This window comes from Mustelus asterias, chromosome 6 (genome assembly GCF_964213995.1).
Source record: "Mustelus asterias chromosome 6, sMusAst1.hap1.1, whole genome shotgun sequence".
Classification (NCBI taxonomy): domain Eukaryota; kingdom Metazoa; phylum Chordata; class Chondrichthyes; order Carcharhiniformes; family Triakidae; genus Mustelus; species Mustelus asterias.
This window is the reverse complement of record NC_135806.1, coordinates 114,026,557-114,052,517: the sequence shown is the minus strand read 5'-3', so window position 1 is coordinate 114,052,517 and position 25,961 is coordinate 114,026,557. Positions and strand designations below refer to the sequence as shown.

The following is a 25,961-nucleotide window of genomic DNA, read 5'->3' as shown; positions in this document are numbered from 1 at the left end:
GAAGAGAACAGTCTTGCCTGGTGATTGTCGAGCGGTGTTCATTCATCCGTTGTCGCAGCGTCTGCATAGTTTCCCCAATGTACCATGCCTCGGGACATCCTTTCTTGCAGCGTATCAGGTAGACAACGTTGGCCGAGTTGCAAGAGTATGTACCGTGTACCTGGTGGATGGTGTTCTCACGTGAGATGATGGCATCTGTGTCGATGATCCGGCACGTCTTGCAGAGGTTGCTGTGGCAGGGTTGTGTGGTGTCTTGGTCACTGTTCTCCTGAAGGCTGGGTAGTTTGCTGCGGACAATGGTCTGTTTGAGGTTGTGCGGTTGTTTGAAGGCAAGAAGTGGGGGTGTGGGGATGGCCTTGGCGAGATGTTCGTCTTCATCAATGACATGTTGAAGGCTCCGGAGGAGATGCCGTAGCTTCTCCGCTCCGGGGAAGTACTGGACAACGAAGGGTACTCTGTCCACTGTGTCCCGTGTTTGTCTTCTGAGGAGGTCGGTGCGGTTTTTCGCTGTGGCGCGTCGGAACTGTTGATCAATGAGTCTAGCGCCATATCCTGTTCTTATGAGGGCATCTTTCAGCGTCTGGAGGTGTCTGTTGCGATCCTCCTCATCGCAACATTATTAAAAGCTGCGCTGTACATTTCTGCTCTGTTATAGGATGATTGTGATTTCTTTTGTAAATCATTTGGGATCATGCATTTAGTTAAAACATTACATATGGAATAACTACATTCAATTCCCCTCATGGGATGTCCATCACAGTAAAAATACCAATGTAGGAGTTACTATTTTCTACCTTTTTGAAGTGAAATATCTCCTATGTGTTTGTTTGTTCTACCAGTGAGATGGAGGCAAAGGAAATATAGCTGACAGGACATGCTTGAGAAATGTAAACAGTGTAATTTATCAAAGATGTGTATCGGGGCAAGGAGGAAGATGGTATGAAATTCTTACACCAGATCAGTGACCAGGAATGTAAAACAAAGCAAGTTTGCAGAACTAAAATATCAGTCTGTAAGAGCTAACTAGAATTGTTTCACGTCATTTTAATTGCCGATTGGTAATGCAGCAGTAAAGCTTCATGCATGTTCATGGCTGTTCAACTTTAGTGGCCTGACAGTAGTTCAAATTTAAATCTAGTACAGCTGGTCTCTGGTCACTGACTAGGTGTATACCACTTTTGTTGTTTGAGTGATAAAAGCCAGGAAGGACCCCACTTATAGACAGCTTGTGAGCTGTAGATAGTGCAACTTTGTTCCTCCTCCCCATCCCAGGAACACAATGACCTAGGTTTCACACTCTTGATCTTGCACAGTGGCACAGAGTGGTTAGCAGTGCTGCCTTACAGTGCCAGGGATTCAGCTTCGATTCCTGGCTTGGGTCACTGCGGAGTTTGCACATTTTCTCCATGTCTGCACGGGTTTCCTCCAGGTGCTTCGGTTTTTTTTCCCCCAAAGTCCGAAAGGCGTGCTGGTTAAGGGCATTGGCCATGTTAAATTCTCCCTCAGTGTACCTGAACAGGTGCCAGAGAGAGTGTGGCGACAGGGGAATTTTCACAGTAACTTCATTGCAGTGCCTATTTGTGACAAAAAATAAATAAACTAAACCTAAACTCTATCCAATCATCCTTTGTAGAAAGTGAACTTGGCATCGAGCTGAATTGTCATACTCCCACAGTCAAAAATAAAACGTGCGCTAGCATTCACCATTCCAGCTTTAAACATAAAAAAATGGTAGGCGAGGACTGAGCGCTGCGGCAGTCCTCGGCATGAATCAGTAGAACCAGGGCAGCAACCCTTGGATTAATGCATCATAAAGCTGAATGCAAGGAGGATATTTTTCCTTGTAAATCAAGGTACCTGGATGACAATATTGTGCACGTATTAAAATAATTGATTTGTGATTTCTTTCAGGCCTCTTTCTAATTCTTGGACTGATCCTGTATCCTGCTGGATGGGGCTCCCAGAAGGTGGTGGACTATTGTGGACCAGATGTTTCACCTTACCAGTTGGGAGCCTGTTCTCTGGGCTGGGCCTTTTACACCGCGGTTGGTGGTACTGTCCTCACATTCCTCTGCGCTGTGCTATCTGCACAAGCAGAAATTGCGACATCTAGTGATAAAGTGCAGGAAGAGATTGAAGAAGGGAAGAATCTCATTTGCTTGCTGTGAGCCTCTTGTGTTTTTTTTTTACTTCACAGGGAGTCTTAATTTTTTTTTTAGTTTTTGAAACAGCGCACTGGGGGTTTTAGCATCTTATTACTTTCCCAATGAATTTATATGGCAGTGATTTGAGACAGAATTCCATCCCGGAACTGACAGAACTGGACATGCCGGACACACCAATCTACAGCCGTGATGGGGAAAAGTCTGAATGGTGTTTCTTTTTCTTTTTTAAAAAAAAACTGTCCTCTGATGCTGCACAATCTGGGACATTTCGTGAGTTGTCAAAAGACAAAAAAACCTTCTCGCATCACAGAGGGCTAAAGAAGTACTTTTATGTGCACACAAACGATGCTGGATTTTAAAAACATCTTTAAAATTTTAAGGGAAAGTATTTTCCACTGTAAAGTTTGATTTTGTGTGAGATGCAGCCTGCACCTTTTGTTATGACATCCACGATCTTTTTGAAATGGGTGCAACATAAATCTAATTTCCAATTCTGCCAGCACATTTCACTGAATGAAGATCCCAGTGAAAAGGGACAGTGAATTTTATTGAGCAGGACGTCATGCTTCATCCTAAAGGAACCACCCAAACAATTTAGATAAAATGCATAACTGGTTTCACCTTGCCATTCACTTGAGGAAAGTGAGGGGGAATTTTGAATGCAATAGGAGTCATGGCCGCTGGTTGGAGAACCAGCAAGAGACCCACGTTGCCTCTTTTGGGGAAACTAATCAAGCAATTAACCGGTTACCAACGCTCTCTTCAGAACCCCAAGAGTGGACATTTCTACCCACTGAGAGCTGCTGGCCAATCAGAGGCTGGCCTTTCTTTTGCTCAGCAGCACCACCGGGGTGGAGGCTGTAGCCACTCCGGGTAATATGCCCACCCTCAAAACCCAGGATGGGGATCATGCAGCGACCCAAGCCAGAGGGAAGCGAATGCAAGATGGGTTCATGGAATGGGGGAGATCATGAGAAGAGAGAGCAAGCACATGGACTGACTGAGCAGCTCTCCCACTCTTTGATCAGACACTGAATCCCTTTGAATGAGATCATTCCCCATGAGACCACAACCAATGCTTGTTGTGCTCCCTGTGTGGCAACAGGTTCGTCTGCCACCGGTTTAATACAGTGGGATAAATTACGGTGGCAGAGGCATGAAGGTCGTCTGTAGGCCTTTACCACAGTGGAAGATTTCAGGGTTCCCACTCACCAACCAACTCACCAGATTGATTAAATGTCCTCCCACCTCCAAATCTGCCACAGTGCGGGGAGGGTGGAAGGACTGTAACACTGACTTGTTTGAAAGCTGTTCCAAAACATGCCTGAGAGCAGAGGTGAGGGAAGCAAATGGTCCAAAAGTATTAGGTAAAGGTAGTTGTGAAAATCTTTACCAGTGCAAAGGAAGTTTTTTTGTTAACAACTGTCTTCATATTGAAACAACACCATACAAACAGTAAGGTCTTGCTGGTCACCGCAGCAGTTTCAGCACACAACACCATGTAATTGTCAGGGCCATCATGACTGCTACAGGCACAACTCTGCAATTCAGTCATCTCAGAAAATGTCCCTGGTCAGCTGTTAAATGCTAACATGAAGCTCAGAGCCACCGAACTGTGAATCTCTTCCATTTGAAGAAAGCCACGTTGCTGTTAATACAAAAGAGGCCAGCAGTCAGCTCTCATCACTAGTGCCAATCACTTAACCACAGTGCTTAACTGTTCTAATTGTATTTCCTATTCTAATGCTATTTGTGATCTATTCATTTATGCATTTGCCAAAGAAAATGCCTAATACCACTATGTTTGACTGAGAACCTTTGTACCTTTATTATAGGGTATTGCCAATCATCAGTCATTTCACATAACTTGCCATTTTACTAGCAATGTTCAATGCAAATGAGCACCAGTTTTACATAGTGTCATTTAACCTTGTGGAACATTTCAATCTTCAAGTGCCAGTTAAATATGATACGCTAAGGTGCAACAGTTTGAGGAATCAGTGGATGTGATTTTAAGAATCACCTTTTAAATCATTTCATATAATCGCCACAACCATTTTATAGAGCTAGATGTAGCACCTTCCAGACCCACAAACTCTACCCGCCTAGAAGGACAAGGACAACAGAAGAATGGGAACACCACCACCTACAAGCTTTCCTTCTAGACACACAGCGTCCTCACTTGGAGCTATATCACCATTCCTTCTCTACTGCAGGGTCAACATCCTAGAACTCTCTTCCAGCAGCACGGTGGGTGTACCTACAGATGGACTGCAGCAGCTATCAGGAAGGGCTTGCAAGAATACCGCCACTCAGGATCAATTTGGGATGTGCAATAAATGCTGGCCTCGCCAGTGATGTTCACACCCCAAGAAAGAATAAATGTTCATCAATGATTTCAATGTAATTTATTTTGTGAAACATGCAAATGGCACACCTACTTGCTGCACATTGAAGAATAATGAGAAACTGGAATTAGGAAACCAAAATAAAAATTGTGCATTCCAAAGCTGGTTAGCTTTGTTATCTGTAATGTACAAGCACTAATGGCAAAGGTGCATCCAAAACCTGGAGGTGTCACTAAAGTACAAGACTATTGTGGAAGTAAAGAGGGATAGTCTAAGATGCATAGTTTTCTTATGAATAAAGGAAAATGAATGGACTGCAGAAGCTGGCTTGACAACCATCATCTGTACTGTTAAACCTGTGTATTACTAGCTCTTTGTGATTATATAATGACCACATTTAAATGAGAAAGATCATAATTTTTTGGCTAATGTTCATTGTTCAGTAACCCATTGTGTTTATTATGTGCCATAGTCTTTTGTAAAATTTTAACCATTATTTAAAATTAATACACCATGTGTGAGATATGTGCAATAATTGATTTTAAAAATTGACATTGTTTATCGTGCATGTGTGCATGGGAGGAGAAGGGGTTTTGATTAGGGCTGATGAGTCTTATCCATTTTAATTTACTGGTGTCAGTACATGAAGCTGAAGTATCCCAAATCCAACAAATTGTTTGCCATTTCTTAATAAATGCAGTATTACTAAACAAGTGATCTTGGTGTACGCTGGGTCATGTGAACATGGAACAATCAAAGTCAGATTTCCAAATTCCTGCCAAACCCCCGACCCATCAATCAGGTCACCAAAAGTCATTGTTGGGTAAAACAGAATTGCCAAAACATGCGGCTGGGTGGCAGGATGCAAATGAGAGACAGACACTGCCAAATTCCTGGCCTTTGTTATACCTTGTAGGAGCAGTCAAGGTGGAGGATCCCCCGGGCCACAGAAAGGGCAAGGTTGAAAGAATGGCTGGAGTGTTTTTACTATGGTGTGTTGTGGGACTTCTCGGGACCAACAAGGAGCAGCATTGGTAATGGCCAGGGAATCTTGGTGCCTTTTTTAAAAGTTTTTAAAAAAAAATAACCGACATATCTCGACAAAATGGCAAAGGTAAAACTCTCAGAAATTGATTGCTGCAATGTAATTTTGTACCAAATTTAATACAAGTTTTATGAAGAGTATTGGTTAAAGGATACAGCATTCAACCATTAGTTATAACCATTTTTAATGATCCATCTCTGCTATATCTATATTAACCTCAATAGCAGAAATCACGTTCTGCTTACCTGGTTGGATAATGAGGTACGAATTGGGAAATCCAACGTGAAGAATTTACAGAGGTTTTATTCAGCTCCCTCAAAATTATTTGCACACAATTTACACTGTAATGATTGGACTCTACCATTATGATGAAATACTGTGATAGTTGATTGTTAAATGGCCAGTTGGAAATAATACTATTTAGTAAGGTCTCAGTCAGTATAGATTAACTTCCTGCTCCAATGCAGTTTCCCTGTGTTTTTTAAATGAACACAGGCCCCAAAGCCAAATTTAATTGTACTTCATGACTATGAAAATTACAAGAACATTATTGAAATTAATTATTGGGACACCAATAACCACTATTACTAAACTGCTGAGTGATTACAAATAGTTAACTGTAACCAAACCTCATTTCTGGAAATTGAGTGTTGCTCTTCAGTGGACTGACCCAAGGAACAGTCCCAGCTGGCCATTTACCCTATGACTTGCCTAATGAGAGAATTCAGCAATGCTGTAAGGATTTCCTCCATGTTTCCAAAATGCTGAAAATTGGAGTACAAAAATCGCTTATTAAAGCTGTTTGTGTTTCATACTACATGGTGGCTGTTTCATACTGTTAAGTTCCTAAATGTAGCCCTTTTTGTGTTGTAGATTTAATATTGTGCAGCTGTTTTCTCCCCAAATAGTATTCTGCAACTAACCAGCAACACAAAGAACCCAGAAAACAATGGAAATACACGAGTTGAGGAAGAACTTCTTCACCCAAAGGGTTGAGAATCTGTGGAACTCCCTGTTCAGTGAAGCAGTTGAGGCTACCTCACTGAATGTTTTTAAGGCAAAGATAGATACATTTTTTGAACAGTAAAGGAATTAAGGGTTACGGTGAGCAGGGTAGGCAAGTGCAGCCAAGTCCACGGAAAGATCAGCCATGATCTTGTTGAATGGCGGAGCAGGCTCGACGGGCCAGATGGCCTACTCCTGCTCCTAGTTCTTATGTTCTTGTATACATAGCTGGTCCATCAGTATTCTGAAAAACAAATGTATTGGATGTAGTTCCAATAGAAGCTGCCAGGAAAAGGACAATTGAAAGAGGGCCTATTTACAGATACTGATTGGCCTGCTGTATATTTCCAGCATTTACTATGTCAGATTTGAACATTTTCAGACTTTCATAGAGTCATACAGCACAGAAGAGGCCCTGTGGCCCAACGTGTTGGTGGGGCTGCATTTGGAGTGCTGTGTGCAGTTCTGGTCATCCAGCTCTAGGAGGGATATTGTTGGACTGGAGGGAGTGCAGAGAAGATTTGCAGGGATGTTACCAGACTGGGGAGTTTGAATTGTGGGGAGAGGCTGTGGGTGTAGGAGGATGAGGGATGACCTTATAGGGGTTGAGAGAATCATGGAGGGACATAGATAAGATGAACAGCTAGGGTCTTTTCCTCAGGGTGGGGAAGGTGGGGTGGAGATTTAAAACAGACCCAAGGGACAACTTTTTTCCACACAGGGTGATGCATATATGGAAATGAGCTGCTAGAAGTGGCAGAGGCGGGTACAATTGCAACATTTAAAAGATGTTTGGACAGGTACAGTTACTAGTTCAGTTTAGGAAACCTGGTCAACATTGAAGAGTTGGGCCAAAGGACCTGTTTCCGTGCTGTATAACTCTATGGCTCTGCACCAACAATAACTACCACTAAAGTCACGCTAAACCCATTTTCCAACACTTGTCCCATATCTTTGAATGTATGAGGTTTCAAGTGCTCATCCAAATATTTTTTAAAGGTTGTAAGGTTTCTGGTCTCCACTACCTTCCCAGGCAGCAGTGCATTCCAGATTCTCAACACCCTCGGTGATTTTTTTTTTCCCCCTCAAATGCTACCCTTTCATTGTTTTATTTGACCATTGTTTATATGCCCTTACATTTTCTGTGATTCAGCAGTGAATATTAGTTCTGTGTCATCAACTGAAAGCCTGGCTGAGTCAAGTGGTTCATCGGGAAAGCATCAACGTAACCCAATATCTCAAATGCTTGCAGCAACAGTAGTCACTTCAACGTGGCCTGTGGATTACTGCTTAATATTTTGGAATGGCAGTAGAAAGGGGCCAAATAAACCAAACTTGAATTATTAGCCCAAGTTCCCTCCCCATTTTACCTTTTATACTTGCAAGGTCTGAGTGATTCATTCAAAGATGCTTTAATGTTGTCTCTATTTTGCCTAATGAGATGTCTTGCGTTCATTTGGATAGTATACTGCTGCTTATTATTGAGACAACTTCACGGAAAACAGCAACAAGCCTATTCTGCAAAATGCCAAAAATGTGAAGATAACTTAGATAAAATAAACTATCCCATCTTAAAGTTCAAATCTACAGGGTCATAAGATAAGAAACAAGAGCAGCAGTAGGCCATTCGGCCCATCAGGACTGCTACACCATTCAGTCATATCATGGCTGATTAGATTGTGGCCTTAAATTCACTTTCCTGCCTGTCCCCAATAATCCTAAACTCATCAAATCAAAAATCAATATAATTCAGCCTTGAATTTACTCAATGACCAGGTCCCCAATGCTCTGAGGGAGAGAATTTCAGAGACTAAATCTTCTGAAAGAAGAAATTCCTCTTCATCTTCCTTGGCCAGGATTTTCTGCTCATTTGTGTCGGGTGGGCCCAGCGATTGGAGAGTAAAATATCGAGAGAGCTACAAAGTCGCATTTTACACCAGCATATAAACACACAATGCGATTGTTCCCTCCCCTTGTCAGTGATGGGGCACGTTTCCAGACATTCTACCCTGGGAACATTATCAGCCCCCTATACTGGAATCATTCCCATCCTCCTGGTCAGAAAACACATCCACGACGGCATGAGGGCAAAACAGAGTGAATCATGACTGGTCTCCAAAGACGCGCACCTGGTGAGCAGACCTCCCAAGTGAGTGCAGCACTCGGGGGAAGGGGTCATGCCCAGGCACCGCCATGACAGTGCTGAGGATGGGGTTGTTCCAGGGTGAATTGGTTTGCTTGCTGTGCTGGAGGTGGCATTTCAAAATGGTGCCCTGATCCTCAGCTCTTGCTGCAATTCCCCCTCAGAATCTCACAGATGGTTCAATTAGATCACCTCTCATTCTTGATGTGGTCAAGTTTGGCTGAGAGGCCACCTTATGCCCAAGTAGCATCACCATTTGCTGCCCATGTTTGCAAATTGCTCTTGGATGTCTCCATGGTCGCACCATCACACTTCTGAAGTGTCCATCAACTAAATCACTGCAAGTTAGCAAGATCAAGCTATTTGATTCTTCCAGCTGAATATGGGCATGTCAAAGCACTTCCAATGAAAGAAATGCCATGAAATGAATTCCCAAGTCCCAATGATTTTAAAAAGTATAAAGACAGCCAGCCAGATGTTTCAAATCTGGAATTGTAGAGTTTTGGATACAATTCTGAAATAACTCTGCCTTATAACGAACAGCCTTCATGAAGCAGGAAGATGTAGAATGTTATGAAAATTTAGTGGTTGTAATCTCTCTTCCTTTGACAGGTCTCTTTTCCTGCAAGTCCGAGACACCTCAGGGGGTTTCATACAGCGAGGCAACATGGGGAGAGCTCAGGAATAGGAAAGCTGTAGTCACAATGTTGGGGGTTTACTATAGGCCACCCAACTGCCAGCGGGAGATTGAGGAACAGATATGTAGGCAGATTTTGACAAGGTGTAAAAGTAACAGGGTTGTTTTGGTGGAAGATTTTAATTTCCCCTATACTGACTGGGACTCACTTAGTGCTAGGGGCGTGGATGGGGCGGAGTTTGTAAGGAGTATCCAGGAGGGCTTCCTGAAAACAGTATGTAGACAGTCCAACTAGGGAAGAGGCCATACTGGACCTGGTATTGGGGAATGAGCCCGGCCAGGTGGTCAATGTTACAGTAGGGGAGCAGTTCAGGAACCGTGACCACAATTCAGTAAGCTTTAAAGGTACTGATGGATAAAGATAAGTGTAGTCCTCAAGTTAAGGTGCTAAATTGGGGGAAGGCAAATTACAACATTAGGCAGAAACTGAAGAATGTAGATTGGGGGCAGATGTTTGAGGGCAAATCAACATCTGGCATGTGGGAGGCTTTCAAATGCAAGTTGATAGGGATTCAGGACCAGCACATTCCTGTAAAGGATGAAGGATAAGTGTGGCAAGTTTTGGGAACCTTGGATAACGAGAGATATTGTGAGCCTAGTCAAAGAGAAAAAGGAAGGTCAAAGCTAGGAGGCTGGGAACACACGAAGCAAGTGTGGAATACAAGGAAAGTAGAAAGAAACTTAAACAAGGAGTAAGGAGGGCTAAAAGGGGTCATGAAAAAGCATTGACCAGCAGGATTAAGGAAAATCCCAAGGCTTTTTATACATATATAAAAGAGTAAGAGGGTAGCCAGGGAGAGGGTTGGCCCACTCAAGGACAAGGGAGGGAATCTATGCGTGGAGCCAGAGGAAATGGGCGAGGTATTAAATGAGTACTTTGTCAGTATTCGCCAAAGAGAAGGACTTGGTGGATGATGAGTCTGGGAAAGGGTGTGTAGATAATTAGAGTCATGTTGAGATCAAAAAAAGGTGGTGGTATTGGGGTTCTTGAGAAACATTAAGGTAGACAAGTCTCCAGGGCTTGATGGGATATACCCCAGAATACGGAGAGAGGCAAGGGAGGAAATTGCTGGGGCCTTGAGAAATCTTTGTATCCTTACTGGCTACAGGGGAGGTCCGAAAGGATTGGAGAATAGCCAATGTTGTTCCTTTGTTCAAAAAGGGTAGCAAGAATAATCCAGGTAATTACAGGCCGGTGAGCCTTACATCAGTGGTAGGGAAATTATTGGAGAGGATTCTTCGAGACAGGATTTATTTCCACTTGGAAATAAGTGGATGTATTAGTGAGAGGCAACATAGTTTTGTGAAGGGGAGGTCGTGTCTCACGAACTTGATCGAGTTTTTCGAGGAAGTGACGAAGATGATTCATGAGGGTAGGGCAGTGGATGTTGTCTACATGGACTTCAGTAAGGCCTTTGACAAGGTCCCTCATGGCAGACTGGTGCAGAAGGTGAAGTCGCATGGGATCAGAGGTGAGCTGGCAAGGTAGATACAAAACTGGCCCAGTCAAAGAAGACAGAGGGTAGCAGTGGATAGGTGCGTTTCTGAATGGAGGGCTGTGATAAGCGGTGTTCCTCAGGGATCAGTGCTGGGACCTTTGCTGTTATATAAAAATGATTTGGAGGAAAATGTAACTGGATTGATTGTAAGTTTGCGGACAACACAAAATGTTGGTGGATTTGCAGATAGCGATGAGGACCATCAGAGGATACAACAGGATATAGATCAGTTGGAGACTTGGGCGGAGAGATGGCAGATGGAGTTTAACACGGACAAATGTGAGGTAATGCATTTTGGAAGGTCTAATACAGATAGGAAATATACAGTAAATGGCAGAACCCTTAAGAGTATTGATAGGCAAAGGGATCTGGGTGTACAGGTACACAGGTCACTGAAAGTGGCAATGCAGGTGGAGAAGGTAGTCAAGAGGGCATACGGCATGCTTGCCTTCATCGGCCGGGGTATTGAGTTTAAAGATTGGCAAGTCATGTTGCAGCTTTATAGAACCTTAGTTAGGCCGCACTTGTAATATAGTGTTCAATTCTGGTCGCCACACTACTAGAAGGATGTGGAGGCTTTGGAGGGGGTACAGAAAAGATTTACCAGGATGTTGCCTGGTATGGAGGGCATTAGCTATGAGGAGAGGTTGGAGGAACTTGGTTTGTTCTCATTGGAATGACGGGGATTGAGGAGAGACTGATAGAAGTCTACAAGATTATGAGAGGCATGGACAGAGTGGATAGTCAGAAGCTTTTTCCCAGGACGGAAGAGTCAATTACTAGGGGGCATAGGTTTAAAGTGCAAGGGGCAAGGTTTAAAAGAGATGTATGAGGCAGATTTTTTTTTTTTTTACACAGATTGGTGGGTGCCTGGAACTTGTTGCCAGGGGAGGTAGTGGAAGCAGATACGGTAGTGACTTTTAAGGGGCGTCTTGACAAATACATGAATAGGATGGGAATAGAGGGATTTGGTCCCCGGAAGGGTAGGGGGTTTTAGTTAAGTCGGGCAGCATGGTTGGTGCAGGCTTGGAGGGCTGAAGGGCCTGTTCCTGTGCTGTAATTTTCTTTGTTCAAGCTATAACCTCCCAAGGATCATGCAGAAGAAACTATGTGAACAAAAACCAAAAAAATGCTTGGAACTATTCTTCAGGTGTATTATAATTTTTATTGTAGGATGGAAAGAGAATTTGTACAGTGTACTGCAACTCAAAACAATGGCAGAATGCAATTTACAAAATATACAAATAAATAGCTTAAATTTTAATAAACCAAAGCTTTTGAATGCAAGGTGACCATGGAAATCCACACCTTCAAGTAGAGTTCTAATTAAATACTTAAAATATTTAGTCTGAGAATGAAACCTGGGCTTTCAGATGAGTGTGCACGCAAAGAAAACTGCTGAACAAACATTTAAAGAAAATGCTACTGATTTTCTTTTTACAAATTAATGCTACCCATCAGTTAGCTCAAATCAGGCAAAACACAAATACATTCTGAACAGTGAAGCTGTGTAAAATTGATTTTTTATACATTCTGCCCAATTAGAGCGTACATATTTCACACTGCATAATTCCTCGATTGATATTTGCTCACCAAATTACTCATTAATGTTACTGCTGTGTTTTCTTTTCCGTAAACAACCCAACAAGATTACTGGTACTGCACTACTCGTTGCTCAAAAAGGGAAAGAACTTCACATTATGGCTTATATTTGAACCATTTAGTTTCACCATTAGAACACAAGACCAATTGTCTTCCCAATACTTCAACCAGTTTTTGCAAAGAGCCCATTATTTTAGGAAAGCCCTTCAAGCAGAACAGTAAAATTGGCCCACATATTTAATCAGTTTCCAAATTTTGAACAATCCTTAAATATCAAATTCCAGCAATGAACTGATCGAGAGTTGTGAGCATAATTTGAATAAAAAAACCTCAGGCTAGCAAAAGGATCACAATCCAAACCGAACACATGTCCCAGCAATCCAGTTGCTGAGTTAGTAGGAAGTTCTTTTTAAAAATAAACACTGCATTAAAGATAAAACCAGGCTCGGCAGTGATGTAGAGGAAGAGAAGGGTTGGGAGGTGGATAAGAGGCAAAAAAAAAAATTCCTTTTCAAAAGAAAAAGTGGATAATTTGGAATATCTTCAGGAAAAATGCTTTTTAAACAAGATATAGGTCTTGTGCTGCAGTAGTAAAAAAACAAAATTGTCATTACTGAAACTAACAACAACTTCTAGAGTCCATGCATGCACAGTTAAATGCAGAAATCCAAAAGCTGCTGTCAGTGACTTTATATTCTTCCACAAGGAAAGAAGCAAATCAGTGAATTGATGAAAACTCACTTTTACGGGCAGCATGGTGACACAAAGGTTAGTACTGCTGCCTCTCAGTGTCAGGGACCCGGGATTAATTCCAATCTTGGGTGACTGTGTGGAGTTTGCACGTTCTCCCTGTGTCTGCATGGGTTTCCTCTGGGTGCTATGGTTTACTTCAACAGTCCAAAGATGTGCGATTTAGGTCGATTGGCCATTGTGTCAGGGGGACTAGCAGGGCAAATATGTAGGGTTACGGGGCATAGGGTCTCAGTAGGATTGTGGGCTGAATGGCCTCCTTCTGCACTGTAAAGATTCTATGATTCTACGCTTGGTCTTGCTGTTAAAACACCATGATAATAACTACACCTTGGTGAATAAGGTCCAACTGGGTTGTTAAACAGAATATTAAGTTCATAACTACTGCTGAACACACTCACTGACCCTGAAAAGCAATTTATGTTTTTGGAATGTCAAATTTTTAAACCATAGAGGGTTTGGATTAAAATGGAAGCTAAAATTATAAACATACAATCGTTTGTTTTGCTATCTGAAATTTAAAATCAACAAAAGGATGCAGTGCTATTAAAACTTCCTGCCTTTTAGTCTGTGAGAATCGTTCAATGCTTACCCTACTTGCTGGATGCCAGAAGGACCCTTCCACTAGGTGCTATATTTAAAATTGCTGCCAGTAAAAGGGAGGTGTATGCAGAGATAGCCAGATCTGTGTAGGCAGCTTTCTTAAAGGTCAGCAATGAGCACCATTGACCTCAAAATCTGGTTCATACCATTTTATCATGAAGAACTGGCAGCCAGTGCTCAACCCATTAAAAAACTGAGCTACTACAATTAACATAGCATGTGGACAGAATCAAACTTTTAATAGAAATTATATTAAACAGAAAGAAACCATAGTTTGCTCATACTTTACACTAGATAGTTTTAAATCCCTATGTCAGTACGTTATACTAACTGTGGGGCATAAATGATTTCTCTGCCAAATGTCCACATTTTAAGATGCTTAATTCTGAAATCTGACTTCAAGCCAAACCAAAAAATTAATTTTAGCTTCAGGTTTACCATCATTTTCTTGCATATATATTCTAAAAAAAAGTTCATTTAAACATGCTCCTGTCAAGATCCCTCAACAAGTTCAGACAGATTAGAATTATACAATGATGAATTTCAAAATGTTGAGAGCTAGAATGTTTCTGAACAGCTCTGTAACCCAAAACATATGTTTTGGTACTATGCTTAACTGCTGCACTCCAATTGACCACTGCTGCAGCAGATAAGCTAAGCTCATCCCTACTCTTTATATTCGACCAGTGTTTCTGAACTTAAATTCTAGTTCTATTAAGAGAAAACTGGAATATAAATGCTAAATTTCCATTTATTAGCGCTCAAATTTTTGCTTTTCCACTTTTTAGATTCTATTTCATAATCTCTTCTGGAGACACCCAGTCACGCTAAAGTGCTGTTACCTGGGAACTAAAATACCCCCCATCTCACCCAAGTAATTATTCCTCACGTTTGCTTAGGCAGTATGAATAGGCACAGAACAAAATTAAGCTCAGTCTTCACCAGATTCCACAGGCCCACATTTCTAAAGTATCCCTGACTGATTGCTCTTCAACAGTGGCCGAGGGACAGAGGTCAATTTCAGTAATCTCAATACTACCTTGATGACTTCACTGATCTATGATCAAACCTAGGATCTTCCTGCTCTATAATAGATCCATACCACATTAGTTGCTGCAATTACTTACATCCATCTGGGGAGCAACACACAATGGACCTCGGTTTATAACGTGGATCTACTGCAAATAATACTCCCTAGCTAAGTTTAATTTTTGTTTTTACACAAGTTGTACTTATATTCGCACATTTCAGCTCTTGAAACTAGCTTGTTTCAAATCTACTTCATATTCAATTAAAACATGTATACAACTCAAAACAGGAAAAAAATGAAACGTTATATTGTAACTTGAGAACAAATCAGGTTTCTTCCTTTAACTCTGGACAATTTTTAAAAAAAACAGTTCAAAAAAGACTGGCAAAGTTTCAAATAGAAACGGGCAGATTAACCAACTAAAATATTTAGGATTTAGGAAAGAATCTAACTGCAAAGTTAGAACTTCTTCAGTAACTTAATGGGACATGTACATAATTGACTGGTTAACAACTATCCTTCAACGTATTCACAACTACAGGAACTCTAAAAGGACAAGCACAACTTGACCTTTACGCCACAAGAATCAATTTTAAAAAAGGTCCTCATCTGCATTTAAAGATATATATTCTATGATCGCTTGCATCGATGTGGGATAACAATACTTGCTCAAGCTACTCCATCTACTCTGTTCGTCTTGTAGGTTTTGAGTAATTGTAGAAATTTGAGTACTGTGTACCCAAATTAAAACAATTAGCAATTCAAAGATTGCAGTTTATGCTGACATAATACTAATACACTCCAATTTACAATTTTGTTAAAAACATAATCACAGTACTTCAGGACTGAGATTTAAAAACTAATTTTCTTAAAAAGTACAAAACAGCAATATCACTAACTACATAAACTAATGACATTTCCTTCAGGGTCTCTTGCAACATTGAAATATTTACTACCATATTTAACAAAAGTATAAGTAACCACAATTTGTTACTTACCACTTGAAGCTCTTGGATTCATTCCAAAAATCGAGAATCTGGTCACATTACCAGCCTATAAAACAGCACTGTTTACACTTTCTTAACTAACATTTTAAAATGGTGCACAAATCAAAATTTCATTCACTAGTTATTTAAAAAATATATTTTAATTCGAGTTGATTCAAAACATGCCAGCAAGGAAGTGCATCTTATTTGTTACGATTGAACAAGTTCAGAATTGTTCAATGCTTGGGAATATGAATTTTACATGATTGAAATCTTTGCCTGCCTGCCCAAGTTCATCTTGACCCATTCATTACTGGATGAGATATCTGGACACGTCTTGTAGGTTCCAGTTCAAAGAAAACTGACAGTTCCATGACTGAAGCTGCAGTGTGGATTCTGGCTGCAGCAAATGTCATGGATTGTCAAGTTAAAATCTACAGCGTTCTCCCCCCTCCCCCAACCAGTCCAAAAGTACTATTTAATAGTCATAGCAGTGACAATTTTATGGGTGTTTATACACACACAACTTAGAAACATCACAAAATCAGCCTACTGTCAACTAATTTAACCCCCAGCTGTTCAGACAATATTCATTCCAATATCCAAGTACATCATGCCCAGATCTTCTGTAAAACATTACAACTGCCTTCAAAATAAAAGTACTGGATACATTGTCCTCTAAAACACAAGACATTTATACAAGAATACAGAAACATTTAATGTACAAACAGGATAAAACAAAATGTCAGACTGTCTCCTGACCAACCAGGTGCACCATCAATTGTTATTGAAAAAAAAATCAAGCTAAAACATGCATGCGCACGCATATACACACAGACACACAAATCAACACCTCATCTTAATAAAATTTGAAAACAAATGGAAGAATTCAAGTGAGACCACTCCAGCAGTGTGGGGAGATCTCCAACAGGCATGTATACCCAGCAAGCATTCCTTTGTACAGTAACCACCAGCATTGCAGAAAACAGTCCCTCAAAAAAGTGTTTTATGATCCACACACAAACCAGTGTGGAATAAAGATTAATTAAATCCAAAACTGCTTTGTAGCTGATATGCGCATTTTGCTCAAAACTTAACTCGGTGTTGGAGAACTATGTATATACAAAATAACTTTGTATACTTCCCTTCTTGGGAAGTAGATTTACCAAATCAGCTTGTATCGTACAGGATCCATTTTCAAAATTAAAGCTTTTCCTTTTTCTTCAGGCCCATCACTAACTTTTGTTCAGTGACTTTACTGGTCTGTTTTATTTTAGGTAGCAGCAGAGCAGTAGGAGGGGAGGGAAAGAGAAAAAAAGAGGGTTGCAGAATGACAAAAATACCAGAGATGTTTGTACCACTACTTCTCGGTCAGGTCTGTGAAAGATTTATACACAAAAATCACCACAGCCAGTCATAACTACCATCACAGAATGAGAAGATGATCTCACTGATCAATAAGACTGAAAGATTCAACAACAGTAAGCAGTTGTTTTACTTATTTTAAAAAGCAGTCAATTCAACCATTCTTGATTCAAGTTCGTCCCTACAGCCTTCAGAAATCTAATTAAAGCAATATTTTATTGATATATGATAGTCTTAAATGCTATTGTGCAAGTCAGAATCGCAACAGCTGGATTTTTTAAAAATCCAGTTAAAATGGAAATATAACCAAGTTTTCGATTTGCCCATTTCTCACGGTCCATCTATAATGGGCAGAATTTGTTTTGCAACTTAAATTTATGCGATTAGTAGGAAGGCACAACATACATTATTGCAGTTCAATTTCCAAAAGACATCTCCAAACTGTTCACTCCACCTGTACTTGGCAACACAGTACCACAGTTCATACTTCAACTATTTAGGCTTCAGTTATCATGTATTCAATAATACAAACAGTAAATCATGTGATCATACCACTATAAATTACAAGGATAATGCCATTCATTTTCATTTAACAGTGCAGGAGAGCAAAGAGAAAAAATGCAAACAATTAAATACAGTTAGTTACTTTGACATCGACTTGGAAGTGCTTTTTATAAAAGGCAGTTACAGATGTTTCACAGAAAAAAAGTTTCCAATCCAATGTACTATGGCAGTACAAACAATTCTCCAAGATCACAAAGTTGCGTGCAAATCAGTTAGCAGTCCAGTGTAGCACAGAAGACAAAAGATTCTCCAGTAATTCTGGAGTGCAATATTAAAGAAGCAATGACAACATGCAAATTACAGTCGGATAACAAAAAAGGGTCAATATGGTCATTCAAAACAGTAATGAAAAATAAAAAGCAGTCCAAAAACAAAGTTTTTGTCAAGCAGGAGTACTGTTTGTAAGTTTTTAGCCCATGCAAAAACCTAATTAAAGGGCTACATGGAGCTTTTTTATATAAAGGTTCATGCTGGAGCTATGGTGAGATCATGTTCAGAGACATCAGTATGCATGTGGTGACTGGAGTGGTACATGGATAATGGGTGATCAGGAGGGGGAGGGTGGGCGAGATGGGCGATTTGCTTTCCTTTCTCCCTTAAATTTGGTTGCCTTTGAAAGCACCACGAGCTGCAGTAGAAGCTGCATTTGCAGCAGCTGTCTGTACAGTTTTGTTCGACATGACCCCTGTTGCAAACTCTTGCTGTGCTTTCTCAAAGCTAGCTCCTGTAGTACGATACATTCCATGCACCTAAGAGAGAAAAAAAATTTACAAGTGCTTCACTCTTCAAGACTCAAGTGTGAAAAATAAAGCATAAAAAGTTATCTTTACTGTAGCATAGCTCAAAAAAATGCGAATTCAGTAACCGCAACCATACAACTAAATGGATCAGTGAAGAAAAGGCTTCAGAAATAAGAGATTGAAGAGAAGTTAAGAGATTTTTGACTAAATTAACAAGTTACCTGTAAGGTAATTACCCAAATTTCAATTTGCAAATATTAATTTTTTGCAATTGTTTATTCACATGGTGTGGGTGTTACTTTATTGCCCATCCCCAATTGCCCTCAAAGGTTTGATGAGTCGCCTTTTTGAATTGTTGTACTCCATGTGGTATAGGCACATCATGTTCCATGATTTTAATCCCGTGAAGGAACGAGTGCCCAGCCTCTAACCTGCTTTTGTATCCAGAGCATTAATATGGATGTTCCAATTAATTTGAGTCAATAGCATTCGGCAATGATCGCTATTAAATGTCAGGGGAAGCAGTTAGATTGCCTTGTAGGAGATGCTAATTGCCTGACATTTGTGGAGGTTTCTCTTGTTCAGAACTTTTGAGACTAGATGCCATTTTCTATCACTTGCATATTCAATGAATTACTGCTTTATGGAATGATTTTGTTAAAAGCTGCATTTTGTTTGATACACTATGCACAACATATAATTAAAAGCTTTGCACTATCCAATAATTTCTCTACTGATCTGCTTTTCTGCCATTATTTGGACAAGAGCTTTATCTCTAAATTTGCCATAATCATAATTGCACTTAACAGCACATTTTCCATCATGCTTCCACATCACGAGTTAAACAATGTGCGGGTTGTCACCACATTTTGCTCCCTTGGTTAAAGGTGTTGCAGTAAGTGCCACAAGGTGTGACAAAAAAGAAGGGACACAGGATATGGATAGTTTCCAGAAAAATAGTTAGATAGGTATGCCCACTTAAGTCAGTTAACCTCAGGAATCAATGTCAGTAAACTAACTAATGAACAAATGCAATCATGAATTGAAAAACCAAACTGACTGCATATTAAGCGTTGGTCGAACTTTTCTTACTGCAACACTGCATCTCATTGGGTTTTTAGTTGCTCGCTTACATAAGAACTTAAGACCATAAGAACTAGGAGCAGGAGTAGGCTATCTGGCCCCTCGAGCCTGCTCCGCCATTCAATAAGATCATGGCTGACCTTTGTGGACTCAGCTCCACTTACCCACCCGCTCACCATAACCCTCAATTCCTTTACTGTTCAAAAATTTATCTATCCTTGCCTTAAAAACAATGAGGTAGCCTCAACTGCTTCACTGGGCAGGGAATTCCACAGATTCACAACCCTTTGGGTGAAGAAGTTCCTCAACTCAGGCCTAAATCTGCTTCCCCTTATTTTGAGGCTATGCCCCCTAGTTCTAGTTTCACCCGCTAGTGGAAACAATTCCCTGCTTCTATCTTATCTATTCCCTTCATAATCTTATATATTTCTATAAGATCTCCCCTCATTCTTCTGAATTCCAATGAAAATAGCCCCAGTCTACTCAGTCTCCCCTCATAAGCCTCTCAACTCTGGAATCATTTACACATTTTTAAAATTGAAGGATCTTGGAGACTCTTGTTTAATCTCTCACGTGGGAACATGAATTGGGTTCAATTTGAATTTGTTTTTTTGGGTGGAATAAATTTTTAAAACTTGCAAATCCACTGTTGAACAATTCTACCTACAAATGTGTCACTCACTGGGAAAGATCTCCAGAGGAGATTCAATACTCAGATTTGATTATTACATGGGGGTTTATTGTGGCCTTCACAATAACCAGCTTTAATATGTTCTAGTCAATGGCTGCACAAAAAAAAATGACAGCTCTTTCAAATGAAAGAAGCAACCTCTAAGTTTTGAACATGTATATTGAGGATAATTAGCAATCATACAACGGTTTTCTCAAATTGCACAGTGAAAGTAATCTTTGCTGAATGTTCTCCTGAATTACTCAGTATGGAAACACAAGTTTTTCTCCAATTATATTTTTTAATATAGAAAGTCCTCATTGCCTCTCCTGTCCATAAAACAAAATGGTATTTCTACTTTCAAATGGTTGTGCATCCTCCTTCAGCTGAAAGCTGGATAAATGCTCTTCCACAGCTATTTCAATAAATCAATAGGACAGACAGATTTATGATAACTTGTAGGGAGAAAGAATTCAATTATATTTCATAGAAGCACAGGGTAAAAATGTTTATACTTCCTAAATTGTCATTTGGTTCAGCAAACACTCAGACAAATGGGTTTTAGGGAGGTTATTGAACAGGAGGAAAAGGAAAAAAAAAAAAATGGAGAAATTCAAGGATGTGGAGCCTGAATGGCTGAAAGCACATCTGTCAGAGGAAGAGAGCTCCCCATTGGAGTGGGGTCAGAGTTTTATTGCTAAAAATTGGAGATGGGAAAAACGAAAGTGCTTAAACTAGAGCATGAGAATTTGAGTGAGAACCAGGAGTGATTTTTTTAAAAAAAATTAATTCGTGGGACATGGGCATCGCTGGCTGGCTAGCATTTATTGCCCATCCCTAGTTGCCCTCGAGAAGCTGGTAGTGAGCTGCCTTCATGAAACGCTGCAGTTCACGTGCTGTGGGTTGACCCACAGTGCCTTTTGGAAGGGAATTCCAGGATTTTGACTGAGCCACTGCGAAAGAAAGCGATACATTTCCAAGTCAGGACGGTGAGTGGCTTGGAGGGGAACTTACAGGTGGTGTTCCCATGTATCTGTTGCCCTTGTCCTTCCAGATTGAAATGATCATGGGCTTGGAAGGTGCTGTATAAGGATCTTTGATGAATTGCAAGTCAGCAAGGGCTTACTTCAGGATATATATTATGTGTAGTGTTTTGGATGAACTGATATTTATTTAGGGCAGGAATCCAGCAGAGTATAACTACAGCCTTGAAGTAATAGAGACAAAGATTTAATCGCTAAGTGAGCTGAAACAAGAGTGGAGACAGCATGTGACTGGGTTCGAAGTAGGTGGCCTTTGTGATGGAGGGGATGTGGCATCTACCCTCAGCTTGGGGTCAAACAGGATGTTGCTAACAGGTTGGTTTAGCTTGAGACAATGGCTAGGGAGTAAAATAGAGTGTTTTCAGCCCATTTTAGATCAAGTCAAACAATGATAGCACAAAGGTATAAAATAATTGATAGTGCAGTTGAACAGAGGGATCTGGGAATACAGGTACAGAATTCCCTAAAAGTGACGTCACAGGTGGATAGGGTCGTAAAGAGTGCCTTTGGTACATTGGCCTTTATAAATCGGAGTATCGAGTATAAAAGTTGGTGTTATGGTAAGGTTATATAAGGCATTGGTGAGGCCGAATTTGGAGTATTGTGTACAGTTTTGGTCACCTAGTTACAGGAAGGATGTAAATAAGATTGAAAGAGTGCAGAGAAGGTTCACAAGGATGTTGCCGGGACTTGAGAAGCTGAGTTACAGAGAGAGATTGAATAGGTTGGGACTTTATTCCCTGGAGCGTAGAAGATTGAGGGGAGATTTGATAGAGGTGTATAAGATTTTGATGGGTATAGATAGAGTGAATGCAAGCAGGCTTTTTCCGCTGAGGCTAGGGGAGAAAAAACCAGAGGGCATGGGTTAAGGGTGAAAGGAGAAAAGTTTAAAGGGAATATTAGGGGGGGCTTCTTCACGCAGAGAGTGGTGGGAGTGTGGAATGAGCTGCCGGATAAAGTGGTAAATGCGGGGTCACTTTTAACATTTAAGAAAAACTTGGACGGGTTCATGGATGAGAGGGGTGTGGAGGGATATGGTCCAAGTGCAGGTCAGTGGGACTAGGCATAAAATGGTTCGGCACAGACAAGAAGGGCCAAAAGGCCTGTTTCTGAGCTGTAATTTTCTATGGTTCTATGGTTCTATATTTGGGATAAAGTTGATTAGTCATTTGAGACAAGAAATAATTGAAGAATGGTTGGGAGCATAGTTCCCCAAGCCTTCCAACATCATGGATTTTTGTTGCTTCATGTTTGGGTCAGTTTAAACCAAGTGATGAATCATCAACAGTTCAAAATTATTGTTGCATCCTGTGATTGTGAGGGTGGTAGAGTAATCAGAGGGATATTTGTCTTCGATTGTCTGCAAATCGTGCCTCACAAATTTGATAGAATTTTTTGAGGAGGTAACTAGGTGTGTTGATGAAGGTAGGGCGGTTGATGTCATATACATGGATTTTAGTAAGGCGTTTGATAAGGTCCCCCATGGTCGGCTTATGATGAAAGTAAGGAGGTGTGGGATAGAGGGAAAGTTGGCCGATTGGATAGGTAACTGGCTGTCTGATCGAAGACAGAGGGTGGTGGTGGATGGAAAATTTTCGGACTGGAGGCAGGTTGCTAGCGGAGTGCCGCAGGGATCGGTGCTTGGTCCTCTGCTCTTTGTGATTTTTATTAATGACTTAGAGGAGGGGGCTGAAGGGTGGATCAGTAAATTTGCTGATGACACCAAGATTGGTGGAGTCGTGGATGAGGTGGAGGGGTGTTGTAGGCTGCAAAGAGACATAGATAGGATGCAAAGCTGGGCTGAAAAATGGCAAATGGAGTTTAACCCTGATAAATGTGAGGTGATTCATTTTGGTAGGACAAATTTAAATGTGGATTACAGGGTCAAAGGTAGGGTTCTGAAGACTGTGGAGGAACAGAGAGATCTTGGGGTCCATATCCACAGATCTCTAAAGGTTGCCACTCAAGTGGATAGAGCTGTGAAGAAGGCATATAGTGTGTTAGCTTTTATTAACAGGGGGTTGGAGTTTAAGAGCCGTGGGGTTATGCTGCAACTGTACAGGACCTTGGTGAGACCGCATTTGGAATATTGCGTGCAGTTCTGGTCACCTCACTATAAGAAGGATGTGGAAGCGCTGGAAAGAGTGCAGAGGAGATTTACCAGGATGCTGCCTGGTTTGGAGTGTCGGTCTTATGAGGAAAGGTTGAGGGAGCTGGGGCTGTTCTCTCTGGAGCGGAGGAGATTGAGGGGAGACTTAATAGAGGTTTATAAAATGATGAAGGGGATAGATCGAGTGAACGTTCAAAGACTATTTCCTCGGGTGGTTGGAGCTATTACAAGGGGGCATAACTATAGGGTTCATGGTGGGAGATATAGGAAGGATATCAGAGGTAGGTTCTTCACGCAGAGAGTGGTTGGGGTGTGGAATGGACTGCCTGCAGTGATAGTGGAGTCAGACACTTTAGGAACATTTAAGCGGTTATTGGATAGGCACATGGAGCACACCAGGATGGTAGGGAGTGGGATAGCTTGATCTTGGTTTCAGATGAAGGTCGGCACAACATCGTGGGCCGAAGGGCCTGTTCTGTGCTGTACTGTTCTATGTTCTATGTTCTATGTTCTAATTTCCACATTTCCTACAGCCAGGATGGAAGACAGCAAAAAGATGAGTGGTTGACCACCAGTCGGATATATTGCATAAAATGGAGGACCCAAGGCATATATGGCCTCGTGAGAAACTGAGTACATGGAAGATGGCAAGGTCAAAGGGACGGCTGCTAATATGGACAGGGAGAGTTTTAGGGATAGTGAATTCAAGACAGAGGGCAAGAGGAGCTGAAATGAAGGCCGACCTCACTGAGGAGGAGAAAGGATCCCTCAGTTGGGCTACTGTAGATGGAGAGATTTTTAAAAGAAAAAAAAAGTGAGAAGTTTGGAACAGAGTACGGTTTACACAAGAAATAAAAATAGAGGAGTGCAAAAGAGATAGACCAAGTTGTGATTTGATGATAAGAGCCAGATTGCCATCAGTAGGGTTCAGATGTTGGTATCAAATCAAAGCTTCATCCAGGGTCTGGATTGGACCGAAACATGTTTCTTGCGTGACAAAGTCATAACGTTGGTAGAATCATCCACAAGATGATTCTGAGTGGCAAGGGCCTGCTCTGCATGGGAACAAACATTTCGGAGGGGTTGCAATTGTTTATCCAAATCCCAAAATCCAAGCCAGAAAATGCTGGGAGGGATGAGTGGAAATATGTTGATGTGGAGATGCTGGCATTAGACTGGGGTTAACACATGTAAGAAGTCTCACAACACCAGGTTAAAGTCCAACAGGTTTATTTGGTAGCACAAGCCACTAGCTTTTGGAGCGCTGCCCCTTCATCAGGTGAGTGGGAGTTCTGTTCACAAACCGGAGCACTTTATATGCCCTGTTTGTGAACAGAACTCCCACTCACCTGATGAAGGGGCAGCACTCCGAAAACTAGTGGCTTGTGCCACCAAATAAACCTGTTGGACTTGAACCTGGTGGTGAGAGACTTCTTACTGGAAATATGTTGGCAGAGTTAAACCCTAGTGGGCAGATTATTGGATTGATACATGCGGTTGGCGGGTGGGGAGGAAAAGGAAAGTGGATTGGAGTTGGGGGCCAAAAGCAAAAAAATGGGCAATGACAAAACATTAAATTTCACAAAAATACCACTGCAAATTGATTATTTTCAAATAATAAAATTCAGGTCAAGGCTGTCTATAGCAATGTTCAGACTGCCACCTGCTGGAAAATCTAGGTGAAACAATTGGCAACAGCCAATCAGAAGTACAACAGTGCAAATTTACATCATCTTAATAATTAAAATTGCAACTGTTCAAGTATTCTTCAACTTTTCAAAGAAATCTCTTCACTGTCAAAAGTCTACTTCCAAAATTACATTTGCAAACCACACTAATCACAGAAAATCTTCTAAACTGGGATAGTACAGGCAAAATAGAGATTTTATTCCTTTTCTGATCTTCCTAACTTCACCAAAGGAATCAACAACTTGGCTACAAGGACACTCTGGTCCTAATGATAAATGTTCTGAGAACTTCAATAGCAAATATTAGGTTATCCAATTGCATTGGACGTTAGAACTGAGCTTAAGCCAATCATAACCTGATGGTCAACCCCTTGGAGTTGTAGGATGGTTACAGAAATAGGGAGGGACAAGACGGTGAAGAGATATGAAAACAAGAAAGCAAATTTTGTGATGGAAGACAAGGAGCCAATGCAGATCAATGAAAACATTGACAGACAAGTAGAATTTGGTGTAGAAAAGGATATGGCAAGTGCAGCTTGATGAAGTATCGGGGGTTTCCACCATGCAGGGAAGAAGGCCAGCAAAGCAACCACTGGAGTAGATGCTTCTAGGCATGACAAAATAAGAGTGCATGAGAGTTTTCAGCTGGGCATTTTTCTTCATATAATCTTACATGGGATCTGGGTATCACTGGCATCATCTGTATTTATTGCCCATCAATAAATGCATTTGCTTAACATCTATGCAGAAGCATGATAAAGGAGTTGTTGAAGACGGTCAGGGCCTGGCACTTGCTTAGCATGAACATTACATGCCATTTGTCAG

At 41.0% G+C, this 25,961-nt stretch overlaps 2 protein-coding genes across 8 annotated transcripts in view; one reads left to right on the top strand and one right to left on the bottom strand.

The window, feature by feature from the left end:
* Positions 1 to 3,827, top strand: part of LOC144495090 (LHFPL tetraspan subfamily member 2 protein-like) — a 192,008-nt gene extending 188,181 nt beyond the window's left edge. For all 7 annotated transcript variants that reach the window (XM_078214965.1, XM_078214966.1, XM_078214968.1 and 4 more), the window contains one exon: positions 1,912 to 3,827. In XM_078214965.1, the coding sequence (XP_078071091.1) occupies positions 1,912 to 2,168 (257 nt within the window). In that variant the 3' untranslated portion in view covers positions 2,169 to 3,827. The remainder of the gene's footprint in view (positions 1 to 1,911) is intronic.
* Positions 3,828 to 16,021: 12,194 nt separating this feature from the next.
* The window catches only part of scamp1 (secretory carrier membrane protein 1), a 53,170-nt gene continuing 43,230 nt past the window's right edge, over positions 16,022 to 25,961 (bottom strand). Inside the window, exon 9 of the mRNA XM_078214964.1 lies at positions 16,022 to 18,551. Within this exon, the coding sequence (XP_078071090.1) occupies positions 18,399 to 18,551 (153 nt within the window). The 3' untranslated portion in view covers positions 16,022 to 18,398. The remainder of the gene's footprint in view (positions 18,552 to 25,961) is intronic.